The 18,046-nt window shown below is 26.9% G+C and overlaps 1 protein-coding gene and 1 long non-coding RNA gene across 3 annotated transcripts; one reads left to right on the top strand and one right to left on the bottom strand.

Moving 5' to 3' along the window:
• The first annotated feature begins 3,621 nt into the window (after positions 1-3,621).
• On the top strand, positions 3,622-9,203 carry LOC107442986 (protein N-lysine methyltransferase METTL21D). 2 transcript variants are annotated; one of them, XM_016056707.5, is made up of 4 exons: positions 3,622-3,966; positions 5,972-6,152; positions 6,796-6,915; positions 8,966-9,203. In XM_016056707.5, the coding sequence occupies exons 1-4, from the start codon at positions 3,731-3,733 to the stop codon at positions 9,065-9,067; spliced, it is 639 nt and encodes a 212-aa protein (XP_015912193.3). In that variant the 5' UTR covers positions 3,622-3,730; the 3' UTR covers positions 9,068-9,203. The 2 variants fall into 2 exon arrangements, with proteins under 2 accessions (XP_015912193.3, XP_087014049.1); XM_087157923.1 differs by having other exon boundaries at positions 3,634-3,857.
• A 4,242-nt stretch (positions 9,204-13,445) lies between these two features.
• On the bottom strand, positions 13,446-17,194 carry LOC139425512 (uncharacterized). Its single transcript, XR_011636711.2, has 2 exons — positions 17,043-17,194; positions 13,446-13,639 (listed from the first exon to the last, which is right to left on the bottom strand). It is a non-coding gene; the product is annotated as an uncharacterized LOC139425512 (long non-coding RNA).
• Positions 17,195-18,046: the final 852 nt, after the last annotated feature.

The raw sequence follows: 18,046 nt of genomic DNA, 5'->3' as shown, positions 1-18,046 counted from the left end.
TTTATTTTATTAAATTACATGCACACGTTTAAAATTAAAACAAAGTTGTTAAAATGTCATAGTTTCGATTTACAATTTTAAGAAGTTGTTCCGACTTTGATTTAAAAATTTAAAAGCCTTATTAATGCTTCAAATTTCTCACTTTTCATCAGTAAATAACTATTAGATTTGATGTTTCTTTAAACAAAATTATAGCATTTTTAAGACACTTATTTATTGCTTTGTTGGTTCTTTAAATACTCATCCTTCAGAACAAAGTGGGTCAAATTACCTTTTAGTAAGGAGGTTTGACCCAGTTCTTTAGCTCTAAAAAAGTTCTACAATGTTTTCCCTAACCACAACCAAAATTGATTTAATAAAAACATTTGCGTACCTAAAGGTGAAAAATGTATGTCTTCTTAATATCCTATGAAAATTTGGATTTAGAAGTTCGGAGTTCGCGGGTTCATGTTCGATTAATTTGGAAAATAGTAAAATAAAATCCATTACAATAATTAAGTAAATTAAACAATTAAGCTAGCTGAAACATTTAGGATAGTTAAAAGAAGAAAAAGCTTTTATTATAAATTAGAAAAAATATCTAAATTTTGTGAAAAAGAAAAATTAGAATTGAAGGAGGATGACTGAAATGACAATGTGACGCAATGGAAATCTCAACACAGGGTGACTCAAAGAAATACTTACGAGACCCTCTCCCTATTTACAGCCCTAGAAATTTGTTGCTCCAAGCAATTTATGACCAGAAATCCGACAAAAGGGTGTTTCTGTGGATATCCGATATTTCCGAAGTAAGGACAAAAGAGCCATAGGCTAGGTAATTTAAAGAAGCTAAATATATTTTCCCTCAGTGTAAAGTGAGAGAGCTATTTGACAACACTGTGGGGTACAAAAGCAGGAATATTTACATCAGTCAAAAGACCGTTTTATTGTTCTTTTGGTTTGAAAAGAGATGAGTAACAATTATTTTATATTTGTAAATACTTCAATTAGATTTTGAAAAGCGTCCTACAATGTATAAAAGAAAAATGCATTTTGGACTTCTGAGAACCCCAGCTCCGAATAAAAATTTAAAAAAAAAAAAAAGGATAAAAAGTAGGATCTGGCGCCCTTGTTATCTTGGGGCCCCAAGCTACAGCTTATTTAGCTTATACGTAAATCCGGCATTGAGGTTAAGTTTACTTTTTACGTATTTCTCCTTATCTCTAGAACTTTTTAAGCGACTTTTTGTACTCAAGTATAAAATGTGTTTATAATCCTATAGTATTTATTAATTAATTTTTATTATTTTATTTTAATAAACGAAAAAATTTTTAATTGGAAGGTATACATTTTCTTACATCATTTCAAAGAACAGCTAAATACAACATTTGTCGAATAGTTCCTGAGAAATTGAATTTTAAAGTTACAACTTTTTTAAAATTTGATTTCTCAGGAATTATTCGACTCATTTCTCCTAAATTTTGTATTTTTTAATTTGAAATTGTACTTTTTAATAGTCGAGATAACCTTACCTTACAATTCAAAAGTTTTCCGATTTAAATAAAATAATAAAAATTAATAAATAATTACTATAGGATATTTTTTGAATGGAATTATCTTTGGATAAAAAAAATTTTAATAATCGAGGGTAAAATTTTTTCAATACCCTTAAAAAGTTCTCAAGATGTTGCAAAATACACAAAAAGTAAAATTAACATTAAGGGATCCATACTTAGGACGTCTGTCTTGACCGAACTATTGGGTCAGTATATCTCAGATTGTAGCTACGCCATGTGTTTTGGGGGTCAAAAATTTGAATCAGTTGATAAAAAGGTACGCTCAATCAGATAAAGTGCGCTTTTGTGTCTGATTTCGTAACTTAAAATATCGTCTGCACTAATTATTTAACATATTTGGGGTCACCTCCTTCTACCATTAAAATTGAGTCCTAGAACGTGAAGATCCAGTCATTAAATCAAAAGTTATTTAGGGTGGTCCGTATATCTTTGTGTGTGCTGTACGTTACCCATTATAGTTGGCAATGTTTTTATTTTTAAGATCATATCTGTTTTGCTTTTAATGACTTTGTTTTTGAAAAAAAATATATTTGCTTTCTCCATACTATTTTGATTAATATATTATAATATATTTTAATAATGTATATTATAGTAATAATATTTATTATATTATGTAGTAATAATTATTTTCTATAATATATTAAATTATTTATTTTAATAATTTATATTATATGTTTAAATAATAAAATATAATAATGTATTTTTAATAAATTAAAAATATAATTATCATTATAATCTGTAAACAGGAGATTAAGATGATTTTTTTAAAAAAATGTGGTAGCTAACACAAGGAAATGTTTTTCAGTTTAAGTTTAGAACTTATAAGTGTCATTTATCACGTTACTACACTCTCAGAAGAATAGGCATATCACGACACGAAATTTTTTTTTGAGTGGATGAAAAAAATATTTTTTAACACACAAATGGGTGCTTGCACTTCGAGAAGAAGACAATCACGGATACTTGCACTTTTGATCTATGACGTAAGCGTCAGCTGATCGTTAATAAGCAAAATGGCATGTTAATTCGAGCTAAGTTTCCTTACATAAGTTAGAATGTTAATTAATAATCATTAATTAACACGGCGTTAATTAAATGCAACGCTGTGTCGTATATCGAATTTGTTGAAACATAATTCTATATTGTCTATGTCTTTTATTTAACTTAGATTTGTTATTTTTTATGTATTTTATTGTAACCGTGATATATTTTGTTTTGTGTACCTGACAACTTCGATGCCATGTTCGATGCATAAGTTGTTTGTTAATGTTCTCAGGGGTCTGCCTAGGTTTTTCTGATAGGTACCTATTTTGTGAAAATTTTGACACAATTTGGGAAAATTAAGAATCATATTAAAAAATCAACACAAAAATATGGATTTATCGTTTGTTACGGGATACAAAAATAAAATTTTAAGAAAAAGTATTTTGTGAGACTATCGTTTTTCCTAAAGTTGAATTCGTGAAGGCACCGCTAAACGGTAGTAAATTTGGCCTGGAAAGACCCCTGGTTCTAACTGACTTCTTGCCTGTCTTAGTGTTAAGAAAGAAATATGTGGTGAAAGAATTGAAATCTTCGTTAAGGAATCTTTGTGAAAGAATATATGATGTATTACTTAAGATAATTGGTACTTGCCGGTCTTGGCTTACTCAAAATAGTATTGAAAGAACAATTGCTATTGTATAAAAATGCTAAAAAATAATACTCGCAAAATTTAATTTTTAATACATATTTATTATTTTATTTATCAGCAAACATATTTATTATTTTATTTATTAGTAAACATATTTATTATTTTATTTATTAGTATTATAAATTTTGAAATGCGAGGTATACAATCTTTTGTATCATTTTAAAGTCCGATGACCTGCGTTCGAAGTCGAGAACTTATTTAAAAGAGCAGCAAGCATTCTCAGGTTATTAAGGACCATTCTCATCGTATGCGACTAACACATCTCTGCTTACAGTGGTGAGAACCTGATTGGGAAGTTTTTCTAAAATTTTCTTCAGAAAAGAGCTCTTACGGGACATTAAAGGCTTAAAGTTCAGCAAAAATAGGCAGTTGAAAGCGTCGTCACTGAATCAAATAAACATCAATCAATCTTTTCGGCTGAGTTTCATAAAACAAGCTTAAATCAAGAATTAAAAAAAAAAAAAAAAAAAAAAAAAAAAAAATGGATTCGGAAAACTATGAATTTATTAGAGAAATAGAAGTAGAGTATGGAAATGTAGAGTTGAAACTTGTTCAGCATTCTGTTGGAGATGTGGGATGCGTTGTTTGGGATGCCGGAATTGTAATGGGTAAATACTTAGATTACCAACAAAAGTTCGTAAATTCTATGAGTGGCAAAATGGTTGTAGATATTGGCTCAGGGACTGGTGTCGCTGGTTTATTTGCAGCTGCATTAGGGTAGTTTTTTTTTCTATGTGGTAACACAATATTTTTATGTCATACTTTTTTCTTTTCTTGTGAGAACCTTGTTTATTTATTAGGAAAGATTTCCGTATCGTGATCTGAGACAGAATAATTTTTAAATTCAATATTTGTTGTCGAGCAAGGCAGAAAATGTGGAAGGTTAAGAGAACAACTTCGTAATAAATGATTTCCAAACACGAACTGGGGGATATTTCCGTATCGTGATCTGTCTCACCAACTACAATTACCGAGATTCCAAATAGATTTTAAACTTTTCCACCTCACAGTTAAAAAATAATAAAACAGCCATAGCAGGATTGAAAAGGAATTTAAATGTTAATAAACTAAAGAACAACTTGAATTCTTTATGAAATTTATGGATTATGTAACTAAAAGTTGTTAAAAAAAAAGGGACCAGAATATGGCTAAATAGTTTTAAACCAGTTTTTGCTCATGTTTTAGTATGATTCAGATAATAATAAAGCTTGCTTAAGAATTTTATTATTTATTTTGAGTTAAATTTGTAAATAAGCAATATGCATAATGACATGATTTGAATATCAAAAATAAAATGGAAATGTGCTAAAAATTTTATTACCTAATGTGTTTTGGTATATTATGGGCTATCGATGAACAAAGCTAAACAACATGAATAAAGCTAATTTTTTACTGTATTTTTGCTTAATTCATATAATTTTGCTTTGTTTAAAGCATTGAAATGTTCATTTTTCTTACTTATGTAAGCTTATAACATTTTCTTATTCTTATTACATAGTTTATGGGATTATTTTAATACTTATTAAAATTGAAAGTCTGCAAAAGGCTTTCATTTTAAATATTCTATTTAATTGATAGCCCCTTTGTTAAATATTAGAAATTTAAAATCTAATTTTCAATGCAGACTTCTAAATGAGATGTACTGTAAAAACATGCTTGTTTTGCATTTAACTTTTATGGTGTTTTCTTTCTTTTCAATTTATTTTTAATTTCCTTAAAGCAATTAAAATATACAATCATTATATATATTATTTATTTTGTTTTATAGTTAAAAATCCTTTGAAAACTTTGCTTTATACTGCTTAGTATTCAAGCATGTAATTGATCTGCTAATTTGCGGAAATCCATGAAATTCAAGATGGTTGATTTCCCAACTTCCGCGAATCAATAATTTATATTCCGAAAAAAAATTTGAGGAGCTCCTCTAATCCGAAATGTGAATTTTTGTTTTGTGAAATCTAGGTAGCCAGCAATTTATTCGACCTTTACCAGCTCCCTGTTGTTGTAGAAACGCAACTTCAGATAAATTTCAAAAAAAAAATTTCCTTTATAAAACTGGAATTAATGAACTACTAAGGCAAACAAGAAAGTATAAAATTTTTTATGTTAAAAGTAATTCCGAAATGGAAAACATGTAAAGCAAAAATTTCGCTAGAAATAATGGTGTTTTTCTCATTTTTTAATAAGTAGCAATTATGTTAAACATTTCTGGTATTTTTTAATTCATGTGATGTATTTACCCCCTTTTTTAATTGGCTTCTTTTAGATTAAATTAATTTTTAATATGATATTACAATATCTTGAATCCCATATTTCAGTAATAATTTTTCGATGCACTGAGTACCATCGTAAATTCTTGTTTCAATCTTATTATTAGATGCAAAATTTTTTCTTTCCCTCTTTAAACTTTCTAAATGTTACTTTTGTGCATAAAAACAAGTCTTTTAAGTATATCCTGCACAAGAAAAAAAGTTAAATGCAAAAAAAAATCTACACCTTGAGAAAAAATTTCAGATAATTTCTTTTTCCAGCAATTACATGTTTGATTATATTTTCATTATTAACATTTTGTTCTACATTAATATTTTGCTTGTTTCTTGTGGTTATATTTCTTTCTTTTAGCTGAACTTATTATATTCGTATTTCATTCATTTTTAAAGTAATGATAAATGCTGAACAAATGTTTTATTATGCATTAAAAAAGGAATTTTCAATGTTTCAGTGCTAAAGTTATCCTGACTGATTTACCTGAAATTATTCCTATACTGGAGAAAAATATTCAGTCTAACTGTAAAGCTCTGAAAGGTTCAGTTTCAGCTGCTGTATTAAAATGGGGTGAGGTGGATACAAAATTTTTAGTTCCAGATTTAATCTTGGTTTCCGACTGTGTTTATTATGACATGGTAAGTATGTAAAATTAATTCTATTGATTTTGTGGAAGCGTGCTTTTTTTAAAAATGATGATAGCTGAAAATGATAGAATGTTTCGTCATCATTTTTAAGAATATTTAGTTATATTTTTGATGGTATTATTCTAGCACACGCTAATTGAATTTCACATAATTTTTTTATTGCGTGTAATTATTTTACTTCAAATTAAATAAAATTCTTCACACTGATATGCTTATTATTATTTAGTATTTTCTTTTCTTCAATAGTTTTATTGTGTTCCATATACTTTGTTCATATTTTAATGTTTGTAGACTCAGAAAACATATCTAATAACGTATCCCCGATTATTTGATATTTTTGGTTTATTTGTGAAATCTTTGCTTTGGTGAGTGTTGAATAAACCAAGGTACTTCTGTATCTTGTATAGTTTACCTGTAAAATATCTCTAAAAAATGCATTCCTTTAACTTTTCAAGTCAATGAAATGCACTCTATTAACTCTTTTGTATATTTTTCAATGTTTTGTTGTGTTTGTTTGTTTTGTAAACTCTTTTTTAATTTGTTCAATACTTTAAAATTACATGTTATTTTTAGTGTACATATGTTTATTCATCTATTCATTTTTTTTCTTTCTTAATTCTTTATTTTCTTTTAGTCAGTTGAAAAACTTATTCCAACGTTAGAAGAATTGGCTGGCTCGCATACAGAAATCCTGATATCTTATGAAGACAGAGAGCTTGGTAACAAAAGAGAATTATTAAAAGGTTTTTTAAATGTATGCTCTTTTTCTTTTCATTTTATATTTAATAGAAATTCCTATTTAATTCTTAAGTAATTGTAGTGAAATATTATTTAATGGATAGTTAATCTGCTATTATAAAATAATGAATATCTGTTAAATTTGCGTACTTACTCGAGACTAACTAATGCAGTTATATTAATTTATCCAATTATGCGGAATCTATCAACTTTTGCTGCGTTTTATAGCTCTTAGTTACTAGATATTGTTTTCCTATGAGTGCTTCATTTAATGTATATTTTTAATTTTTCTTGTTTTTAATGTAATTTAGAATTATTTTTACATTAGAACTATGAATTGTAATGCGAATAATTTTTTTTATTTACAATATACTGCTTATGTTTTTCATAACTCTTTGGAATTGATGGTAGCAAAAAACTTAAATATAAATGTAAGAAAAGTAAACCATATTTCTTCCTTCCAAAAAAAGTTTTATTTAAGTTTTGTTGATGGACAAAATTTTTATCTCATAAATAAATTTTATTTGTTATATATTTCTTCAAATTTGTCTGGAACTTTTTTTCCTAGTATCATTCATTTTAAGTCATTCATTTTTACCTAGTATCATTCATTTTTTCCTAGCATCATTCATTTTAAACTTGGTCAAACACTCAGAGCATTAAAACTGGTAATTTCTCTTTTGTGATGAATTAGTTTATAAGAAGGCAATAAAACTTACCTGTGGAAAATTGAATTTGTTATTGCTATGATAAATTTAGCCCTTATCATTTATAAATATTTCTTTCTTTGTCAAGCATTTTAGTTCCCTTCTTTCTTTTAAACATACTTTCAAATAGTTTAGTCAATATATATCTTCTGTTGTAATTAAAATAACAATATATATATATATATATATATATATATATATATATATATATATATATATATATATATATATATATATATATATATATATATATATATATATATATATATATATATATATATGAAGAAAAAATCTATGAATAAATATTAAAGTTTGAGAACAGTGTAATTTTTGAAGTTTTAGTTAGTAATGAAAATTTTGTTTTATTTGAAGAGTCTATATAATGTATTAATTTCTACCCAAGATTCTGATTAGGATTAAGTGTTTCCAGCAACATTGAATTCAATTTAGTCTGACACTATCACTTTTCAGATTAGAATGTACAAAGAATATTAGAAGGCATTTTTTATACATAAAGTTATGTACATTAAAGTAATTTTTGAGATAATATGTGAAATTTCAACGTTTATAAAAGCAAGCTGAAAAGCCTGCCTTTTTTGAAAATAATAAATAAATGTGATTTTGCAAGTTAAAGTAAATTACTTGTTTAGGAATTTAATAATTTGTTTAATGAAGTAAAATTTGTTAAAGTAAAAATTCCACTTTTTCATATCAAGCTTTTAAAGAAAAATTATCAATATAAATTTCTAATCAGAAAATGAATCCAATTTACAAAAGCAAAAAATAGACAAAAAAGTAAATTAACAATTAAAACATTACATCAAAATGGAAAAGCGCCTAAAGCAGCTAAAACCAACTTTACTTTGTTTTAATTTACATAATCAAACAAACATTAAATCAGGAAAGTGTTTGCTGTTACATTTTTTTTTTCCAATTCTGGTAATGATTTTCTTATTTGTCTCTTCATTATGGGACCTCAGGGCGCTGTCAGTTTTGGTTTTTCCACTGACAACAGAAAGGCTCCTGTGTGTTTGTAGACAGTGTGTCCCCTGAAGAAGTACTGTCTTACAGACGCACGTTTATTTTATTTTTTCCTGATTTAATATTTGTTTGAATATCTAAATCAATATAAATTTCATTAGGTTTGATTTTTGTTGTCTTGAATTTGAAATCTAGTTTATAGCTGAACTGCATGAACATTATAAATATAGCTTTAAGGATAGTGAAAGGCAACATCAGAATGGATAGGGCAAAATTGTGTAAAATGATGTTTATAATGGTTGATGGTTATAATTGAAACTTATTACATTTCAATTTTATAATAAATTACTAGATTATTTTTTATTTATTCTGTTATAGAAGTTAAGATCTTCTTTTGAAATTGACATTATTCCTCAATCTGAACAGCATCCTGATTACCAAAGTCCAGATATACATTTGCTCAAGTGTACGAAAAAATAAATATTGAAATATTAAATCAGGTATATTTTAACTTGTTCAAACTGTATACATATGGAGTAATGTTTATTTTCAGTTTAACTCATCTATTGACATTTTTTATTATGTATATGTTTGATAATAAAAATTGTCCAATACATTGATGGTTTTAGTTTATTTTTATGTATGGCTGATATTTTATGAAACTATCTGGAAAAATTTCATTAAATGGATGTAAAAATGCTAATTAAAATTCCGAGAACTTTAACAAAAGTCACTCTTTTGCAAATATTTGAAAGCATACATAATTAATATTCTTAATAGTACAAGTAAATGTTTGATTTGCCATAGTAGGTAAAAAAATTTTTTTTGAAACTTTAAAAACTCTGAATTATACATTTATGCTTAATGTTGTTCCTACTAAAATTTTTTTCTTAAGCATACGTTTGTGCAGTCAATAATGTTAAAAGATACAAACTAGAATGCAAATTATCAATTGTTCTTATACAATTTAACATTTTTATTGATGTCTGCAATGAACATTTTATCATATACATAGTTTGCTAGAGTGTCAAAAGTTTTAACTAATTATCCCATAATGCATTTCCTTTTGTTCAAAGTAGTTCATACTTAAATTACAATTTTATAACAAATGTTTGGTACCTGTGTTATAATTTTCATTACTGTATTTAATTTATTTTAGAAATTTTTTATAGAATATGAAAACTAAAATAAAAAATTTATTTAGAATATACTAGTAAAATTTAAGCTTTAGTTCAAAATTAATTTAATCGAATTACTAGAAAATGTATTTGGTTTACCTAAAATAAATGAAATATTTCTTCGTCTATTCTGAAAGTATTGACTTAACTCAAAATCGTTTTTTGTTTTGTAAATACATCAAATATTTATGCAGTTAATATTATAGTTATTTTTTAACAAATATTTTAAAAAAGTTTTGTCATTTAGTAAGTAGTAGTTTCTTAGTAGTTTAATTTATTTTAGTAATTAATTTTCTAAAATTTAAAAAGATGTAGAGATAGTCTGTAACCATAAATAAAGATAATTAAGTGCATTTAATAAAGCTTTTTTTTTAATGTTTACAATTAATCCTTTAATATTATTCTTTACAATTTATTTCATAATTCTTACTTAATTTATGTTTGATTCAGAGAGCAAATAATGCTTCCATACGTTAAGAATTTTGTAAATTTTTTTTTTTTTTTAACGAATTAATAATTAAAAGAGACAGGCAAAAATAACCCCTTTAACAGCTTCATTATAAACTTTTTTTGTTTTTGATTCGCATTAGTTTGTGTTCCTGATGCACTGTCCTGGTAAAAAAATAATTTTGTTTTTTTCCCTAAGCAAAGTCACATTGAAAATAAATCTTATTTTGTGCTCAGGCAACATTTTAAATTTTTTATTATTGTTACTCGGTTTATTATTATTGTATAGAATATTCGGTTTTCTTTTTGAAATAAAACTTAAAATTCAAAAAATGCATCATAATTGTATAAAACGATAATGATCAACATTAAAAAATCATGCACAAAATTGGCAGAGATACGCAGAGGCAAGTATTTTAAATACCATTTTTTAAGATAATAATTGATTGTTATTTGTAGCTCTTCTTGATGGCTTTACGTTATTAGATTAAGCAAAACATGTTTTTAGAAGTTCCTCCTCTCAAAATGAAGATAAACAATGTTCAGCATTGCTCGAGACCCACTCCCGACAGTCAAAAATCACCATAATCAACAATTTTCTCCAGTACTTATTCTATTTAGTAGGTTTAAAAAACCTATTTCTCCAGTATTCATAGTAGGTATCATGATATTGTTATATATAGTACATTATAAATTAGCACCCATTAACATAATATCAGTAATACCTATTACCTGGAATGTTTTCGTTTTTCGGATTATTATTTTTAAATTGTAAATGCGAATGGGGCTTGTCAAGAATCTTTAGGAAATGCTTAAAATATTAAGTATTATATCCAAAATTATAAGCATACTTATATGTTTGACGAAACTAATGGCAACTTTTTCTTAAAAATAGGCATGGCTCTGTGGGGACAGATTAAGTCTATAAATGAACGAATCACAGAGATAGATAATTTTATTTTTCTCCCTGCCAGCAGAGATTGCTGTGCTGATGTAAATTATATTTTAGTAAAAACATATCAGACCTCGGGCTAACCATGAGAGGTTTTTACCTCCATTTTGTGCAAATGCTGATTAAGAAAATACTTCTTGAAGATGACCTTGTTCTTTAAACAAGTGTTCTGTTGTCATCTAGATCTGTCATAGAAATTTTTTGTATTAAAACTAATAAAAATATTTTAATTTCAAATACCTTTAAATGTAACGAAATGACATAACATTTTGATCACAATCAGCACTATTTAAAAGAATACTTTTTTAAAATCAAAAATTAATATGAAGGTGATACATACTGGTAAAATATACACTTCGTGAAAGTTGAGCTCGCGCTCTCTCTCAATTGGTTTTTGGACAAACAAGTCTAGATAAAATTTGATACCAATTTGTTCCAAATTAAGGTTTACATTTTATTCTCTGAATATAAGTGTAAATATTTGTGCATTTATTTTATCTATTCAAACAAAATTATAATCTGTGAAAAACATGAAAAATTGTCGGTGAAATCAAGCCTCTAAGACATTAAAATCTTTCTTTAGGTAAAGTATCTATGGCTTGAAGAAATTAAATTTTTATTTTAGATTGTAAAGCTTTTTACTTCTATTTTATTCGTTTTATTTATTATATGTTTTATATCGTAATGATTTAGTTAAAAATGGCTTATGTTAGACTTAACATAACTTAACTTTCAAAATAAAATGTTAGTTCCGATATCACACATCATTCTTCTGCAATAATACTGACACAAATCAATGCATTGTAATAATATCCGCAAGTTATTTTACCTTAAGATATGAACAATTGGGAAAATTTTAATTGTGTCTTAGCTTTCTATGTGATATGAGAACGCTAAGTTATTATTATTATAATAATACAACGCCAATTTGTCAATTTTAAAAAAGGCTTATTTGTTCGAAATTCATTCATAGGTTATATTAAGCATTTTTAAATGCTGAGCACGTGGATATTATTTGGCTTTATTTCATGCAAACTCAAAGCCTACTGTGAGAACTTATTTGAAGATTTGAAACATGGTTCTAAGTGACCGGTTAAAAAATATTTCTTATCAGAAATTTTTAAATACAATTTTAAAGTAACAATTCATGCACAACCAATATTTTGATTGTAATCTAAGATTTCCTTCAATACATGTTCTGGAATAAAAATTAACTGGCCTCTGGGCGATTAAATTTAACAAATTGTGATTTAATAATTGTTTCTCAGACACCACCAGATCACCATTTATTTTGTTAAAAATGCACCGCGTATGCATTTTATTATTATTTTTTTTATTAATAAATACAGAATTCTAATAATTATTATTACTTCACGGTTGTTTCTTCTTATTTTTTTTTTTAAAAAGCCTTGCATTATTAATGTCTAAAATTTTTAATTTTTGAATAAATGGCTTTTAAAAACTGGCCACTGTTAAAAATGCTACAGTGGGCCCCTTACCAGTAGCAAAATTTCCTAATTTTGCTCTTTACTAGAATGGATTGAAGTTTTATTTCTCGTTTTATAGGGTTTAAAATTATGAGCATTATATTTTTTTCAAACTATTTTAATGAATTTTTTTTAGTTCTGCACTGTTTAGTTTATTCTTCTCCATTTCATTCATTATTTCATCGGTTAAGTTGACTAAAATTCCTTTTTTCCTTTGACAAAGATGTATAAACATAATTATTTGAATTTTTAAATTCAATGTTTTTATGCTTTCTTGAATTCGAATTTTTATGAATATTTTTTGTCAATAAATGATTTCTTTTTTTTCTTTATTCAAACTGAATAAAATTTCTGCTTTTCTTGAAATGCTAAGAAACTTTCTAATCCAACTTGATCTGTAAATGATTTGAAAAACACCTCAGTAGGTAAACAGGGGAATTTAATGAAGTAAAGAAATTTTTCACAGATATTTTAGTGCTATAACTTAATGTGTTCTGTCATTGATTAACTAATAATATTTATTTATCGGTAGTAAAGTTTAAAATTAAAGTATTCATCCAACTTTTTTTAATATCTCTTTACATTTTTAAAATTAAACAATGTATTTCAGTGTTAAAAGTTTTTTTTAATTATTTTATCAGATTTTTGAAAGTTAACGATACTTTTCTATCTCCAGTGATTATTATTATTATTTTTGATATTTCATTAGGCTTTTTAAATGAAACAGTATTTTAATATTCAGGTAGAAAGCAAGCTAGGAAGAATATTTATTTAAAAATAAAGGGTTTGCAGTTTTCTTAACGTTATATAGTATATTTTCCAAAGCTTCGTTGAGTTTTTACATGCTCAATTTCATAAGCTTTTTAAAATTGTCAGTTTTAAAACTTCTTGCAAGTTTGTGAGTCAGGATCACAGTAAAGTCTCTTTTGATAATCACAGTGAGAATCATCAATTTCAACAGAACTCACTGCGCATGATTCACCATCATCTGAAAAAAAATATTATAAGTGAATGAATCATTAATGCATTTAAACAAAATTATTCAATCTGTTTAAAAGGAATTTTAAGTCAAGAGATACAGGAAAACTTTTAAAGTTTGTTAACAGTAATTTAAGGAAAGAAGGTTAGGAACTATAAGAAGTTTAGTAGTTAGTTTGGTAGTTTAGTTAAAAATTTCTTACATAGATATTTAAATTACTTAGACTTTTCATATATATATATATACATATCTAAGAGACATTACATTATGACCACCCTCCATCTATAACAATGGGCTCGCCCAGGAACAATGTTTTTATGGGGCACATTAGGACCCACAATCCTCATAGAACAATCCCTGACGTCTGTAAGCTACTTGAACATAGTTGCAGACCAGGTTCACCCATTCATGGCAACAGTTTTTCCTGCGGGGGATGGTGTTTACCAACAGGATAATGCACCAAGTCATAAGGGTCGAATCGTCATGGATTGATTCGAGGAACATTCCAGTGACTTTCAAGTCATGTCTTGGCCCCCAAATTCACCTGACCTTAATCCAATAGAGCATTTGTGGTCCTACTTGGAAAACCATGCTGTTACGCTACCCTCTCGCAATGTGAGGGAATTGCAGGACCAGTTGGTGAGCGCTTGATACCAGATACCTCAGAGTACCTATGAGCACCTTGTGGAATCAATGCCACGGCGGATGCTAGCAGTTTTGAGGGCTAAAGGTGGTCCTACATGTTATTAGCAGGGTGGTCATGATGTAATGGCTCTTCGATATATATATATACAGTGAACTCTCGCTATTACGATATCCGATACAACGATAACTCCCTCTATTATGATAATGTTTCGTGGTCCCGAAGAACTTTCATATGAATTAATGCCATCCTCGTCTCAATATTACGATATTCTTTGAAGCAATAAACCCCTGTAAAACGATTTTTTTCTTCCAAATTTCAACCTTATTTTCTCCATTTATAATTGGTTTTTAAATAATGTAAAAAATCTTATTTTATCATCTTTTGCCATTTTCCCATTTTTTTTCTGACAAGAGAAGATTCACTGCTGACCACCCATAGAGCTTCCAAATGTATAACATTCCTCTATGATTTAATTTCCTTCATGCTAAAAGCTGATCATGAATCACAAATGACCACAAGCATCAGATTAAAACCTGAACAAGAATTTTTTCCATGGAGGGTGGGTGTAACCATTCACAAACAAAATTCGTTTTCGTATTTCTCAATGCATATTTTGTTTGTTGACTTGATTGTCAAAAAAAAAAAAATAATAATAATGAATAAACAAATAAAATTATCGAATTACCATTTTCAATAAAAACGGTTTTCTGGTGTGTTTGCGATCTTATTTTATTTCAATTGTTTTTAATATTTAGCCATAACTAACACTCTGAAAATTAATTTTTTATAAAATATATACATTTATAACTAATACATACACAACATTAAAATTTTAAAAAAAATCCTATTTTGTCCCCAAAATATGTTGCCCCTCGATGTAACAATATATCCCTCTACAACAATATATTTATTTGGACCCAAAAATATTGTTGTAGCGAGGTTTTACTGTATATATCTTCTTGAAATTTTAGTTTAGAAATGTTTTAATTTATTATAAAGAAGCCTAAAATGACGTATCAAAATATAAGTGGCCCACATTAAAGTTACCTCAAGATATAAGTTCGTGGAATCTGCCCAATAAAATGAAGAGCTTAGTAACATTTTAATAAATTAAGAAACTTCGTCTTTAGAAAATGGATCAAAATCCGGAATTTGTTTGCAAAGTGAGATTTTTCTTTAAAAACTATTTTATTTAATGGCCTGTCAGAGCTCACCATTACATATTTTTAAATCTGAAATGTTGCGATTTTTTTACTTGGTATATTCTTCCACTAAGTTCTAAAAATCAACTAGTATCTATCTGTAGTAAGAAATGGCTGCTTGTTTATACACCCTAGAGTTCTAAAGTTCCTCTTTCTAGTTAAAGTGACTTACTGTGATTGACTGAGAACTAAAATTTATTGTAAGGAAAACAATCAACAAGAAGTTATTTTGAGTAAAGAGTTTTGCAACCGAACTAAAAAATAAAGTTACGTTTTTATATTTAAAGAACGGAATCAGTTAATATACACAATTTTGATGTAATTTAGTGTGTTCTTTGGTTGATAAAAAAACGAAATGTAGCTATTAATATTTAACATGATTTTGACATGGTGTGTGAATGTGAAGTCTGACAGAAATTTCACCAAATGTTCTAAACGACTCTTTTACAACATCAAACTGAACAATTTTAAATCTTCTTATCGTAACTCTTAAACGATATTAGATTTAACTCTCTTATTTTCATGCACTGCTAGTCATCTTATATGTACATATATATATATATATATATATATATATATATATATATATATATATATATATATATATATATATATATATATATATATATATATATATATTAAATACTACATTTTTTATACTTTAAGAAAGCCGAAGCAATTAATGAATAGAACCAAATATTAACTCTCAAACGTACTCTTAAAAAAGGCACCAAAGTTCTTGTTTTGGCAGTTACAATTATACTGCCGTGCAATTGAAAAAAGTGCTTCACGAGCTATTTCGAGAAAAATGGTTTCACAACTATTTTCTTTCTATTGCCAATGCTATGAACGCTAAAATAGAATTGAAAAAAAAAAAAAAAAAGATAAAACAAAATTTATTTTTTTTGCAATAGGTGGCTTATTATACAAAAATGATTAATATAAATATCTTAATTTTAAATTTTCTTAGATTTACGTTTGATTTTTCGATTACACAGCATAATACTAATTTATTTCCTGTATTTAATAGCAATTATTGAAATTTGAACATTTATTTAGAATGAAAAGCATGTTGCATTATAATGATAAGCCACACTTAGTCTTAATCAAACTTTTTTTCATCAAACTGTATCCTAATATTGTTATCAGATAGGTATTTTCCAAATATCCAAAAATTCTTCTAGATAGCGCAATATACAAATTTTATAAATAAATATTTTATAGCTCCCCGGAAAGTTATGGTGTTTATCATCAAAACTCTCTCATCAACAATTTGGAAATGTAGCTTATCATTAGACTGCGTAAATCCTTCAATTATGTTTAATTTTCAATAATAGGAAACAGCAATTTTTTTTAAACGTTTTTTTCCATTTTTTTCTTCTCTAGTTTAAACTGAATATAAACTTTTTCTGAAACTTTATAATTATGTTGTGATTAATTAATTTTTCAAAGATTTGAAGCTTACTTTTTTATTAATAAAATCAAAGATGGAAATTTTTAATACACTTAGAATCTGTACTTAGTAGTGAAAAAAATTAAATATTAATTCGTTTGAATAAATTACTTAAGAATTTGACACAGGTTGGACAGCAATTACAAGCAACACGACGTAGTAAATAATCTTCCTTGCATTTATCGAGTGGGCATTCTGTTGTACATTTCTTTGGCTTGCAGGTTGCTGCCATCTGTAAAACGACGGTGGCGAACACAGTTAACAGCATCTTCGAATCTATTTTAAAAAACAAATCTAGATAAATAAATGCGCACCATTTTCAGGTGCGTCGAACTATTTAAAAATTGGTGTTAGAAAAGTTATAAAATTTGTTAATTATAAAATGACCTCAATATATAAAGTATAGTTTTGAACTATGATTCATATACAACTTATTAATAAACTTAATTTTACTTCTGCAATCTTAATTCATAAAAATCAAATAATTAGGTCAAAGATTATTTAGTGCTTTATTTATTTATTATTTTGCACTCTGTACAAATAAGCCGTAAGGCATCACTTACACCATCTGATTTTCAGCGTTAATGATCTGATTTTAAGTTGAAATAACTTTTGATTTTAACTCTTATAAGCGGTTTTTTAAATACCAACATGCAATTTTAATGGCTCGAGGAGTTGGTCTTAAATAGGTCAATTAATTCGTGAAAATGAAAATTTATTATTTTCGATGGATTTAGATTCTTGATTTTTAAAATATGGGAAGCAACCGCAATCTGGAAAATGTAATATCCTCATACACTGTGAATAAAGAATTCCTGAAATTTACGGTTTCGAACCAGTAGCTTGGTTGGTTGTGCAAAACTGTAAAATTTACACAAGACACAATTTTCACAAAAGAACAAGTTTTTTTTTAGTAAAAATTACGAAGAAAATCCGTATTTAGACTGGTAAAAGTCTGTTGTCTCAACAGACTTTTACCAGGAATCGGTTTGCTCCGTGAAAGTTACGAAGTAAATCTGTACTCACACCGAATATTTCACGAAGTCCTATCGACCCGTTATCGTTGGGTTTCGAACTTGGGGTCAAATCAATGAGAGGCGAGGTTTTATTGTGAT

Source organism: Parasteatoda tepidariorum, chromosome 1, assembly GCF_982258835.1.
Source record: "Parasteatoda tepidariorum strain Cologne lab strain chromosome 1, Ptep-v5.0, whole genome shotgun sequence".
Classification (NCBI taxonomy): Eukaryota; Metazoa; Arthropoda; class Arachnida; order Araneae; family Theridiidae; genus Parasteatoda; species Parasteatoda tepidariorum.
Note: the sequence above shows the minus strand (reverse complement) of the source record. Positions and strands in the feature narration are given on the sequence as shown.

Excerpts from the sequence above, each read along its gene's own strand:
- LOC107442986 (XM_016056707.5), top strand. The coding sequence starts at position 3,731 with ATGGATTCGGAAAACTATGAATTTATTAGAGAAATAGAAGTAGAGTAT. Across the intron at positions 3,967-5,971 it reads TTATTTGCAGCTGCATTAGG|TGCTAAAGTTATCCTGACTG; the intron begins GTAGTTTTTTTT and ends TCAATGTTTCAG. Across the intron at positions 6,916-8,965 it reads TATTAAAAGGTTTTTTAAAT|AAGTTAAGATCTTCTTTTGA; the intron begins GTATGCTCTTTT and ends ATTCTGTTATAG.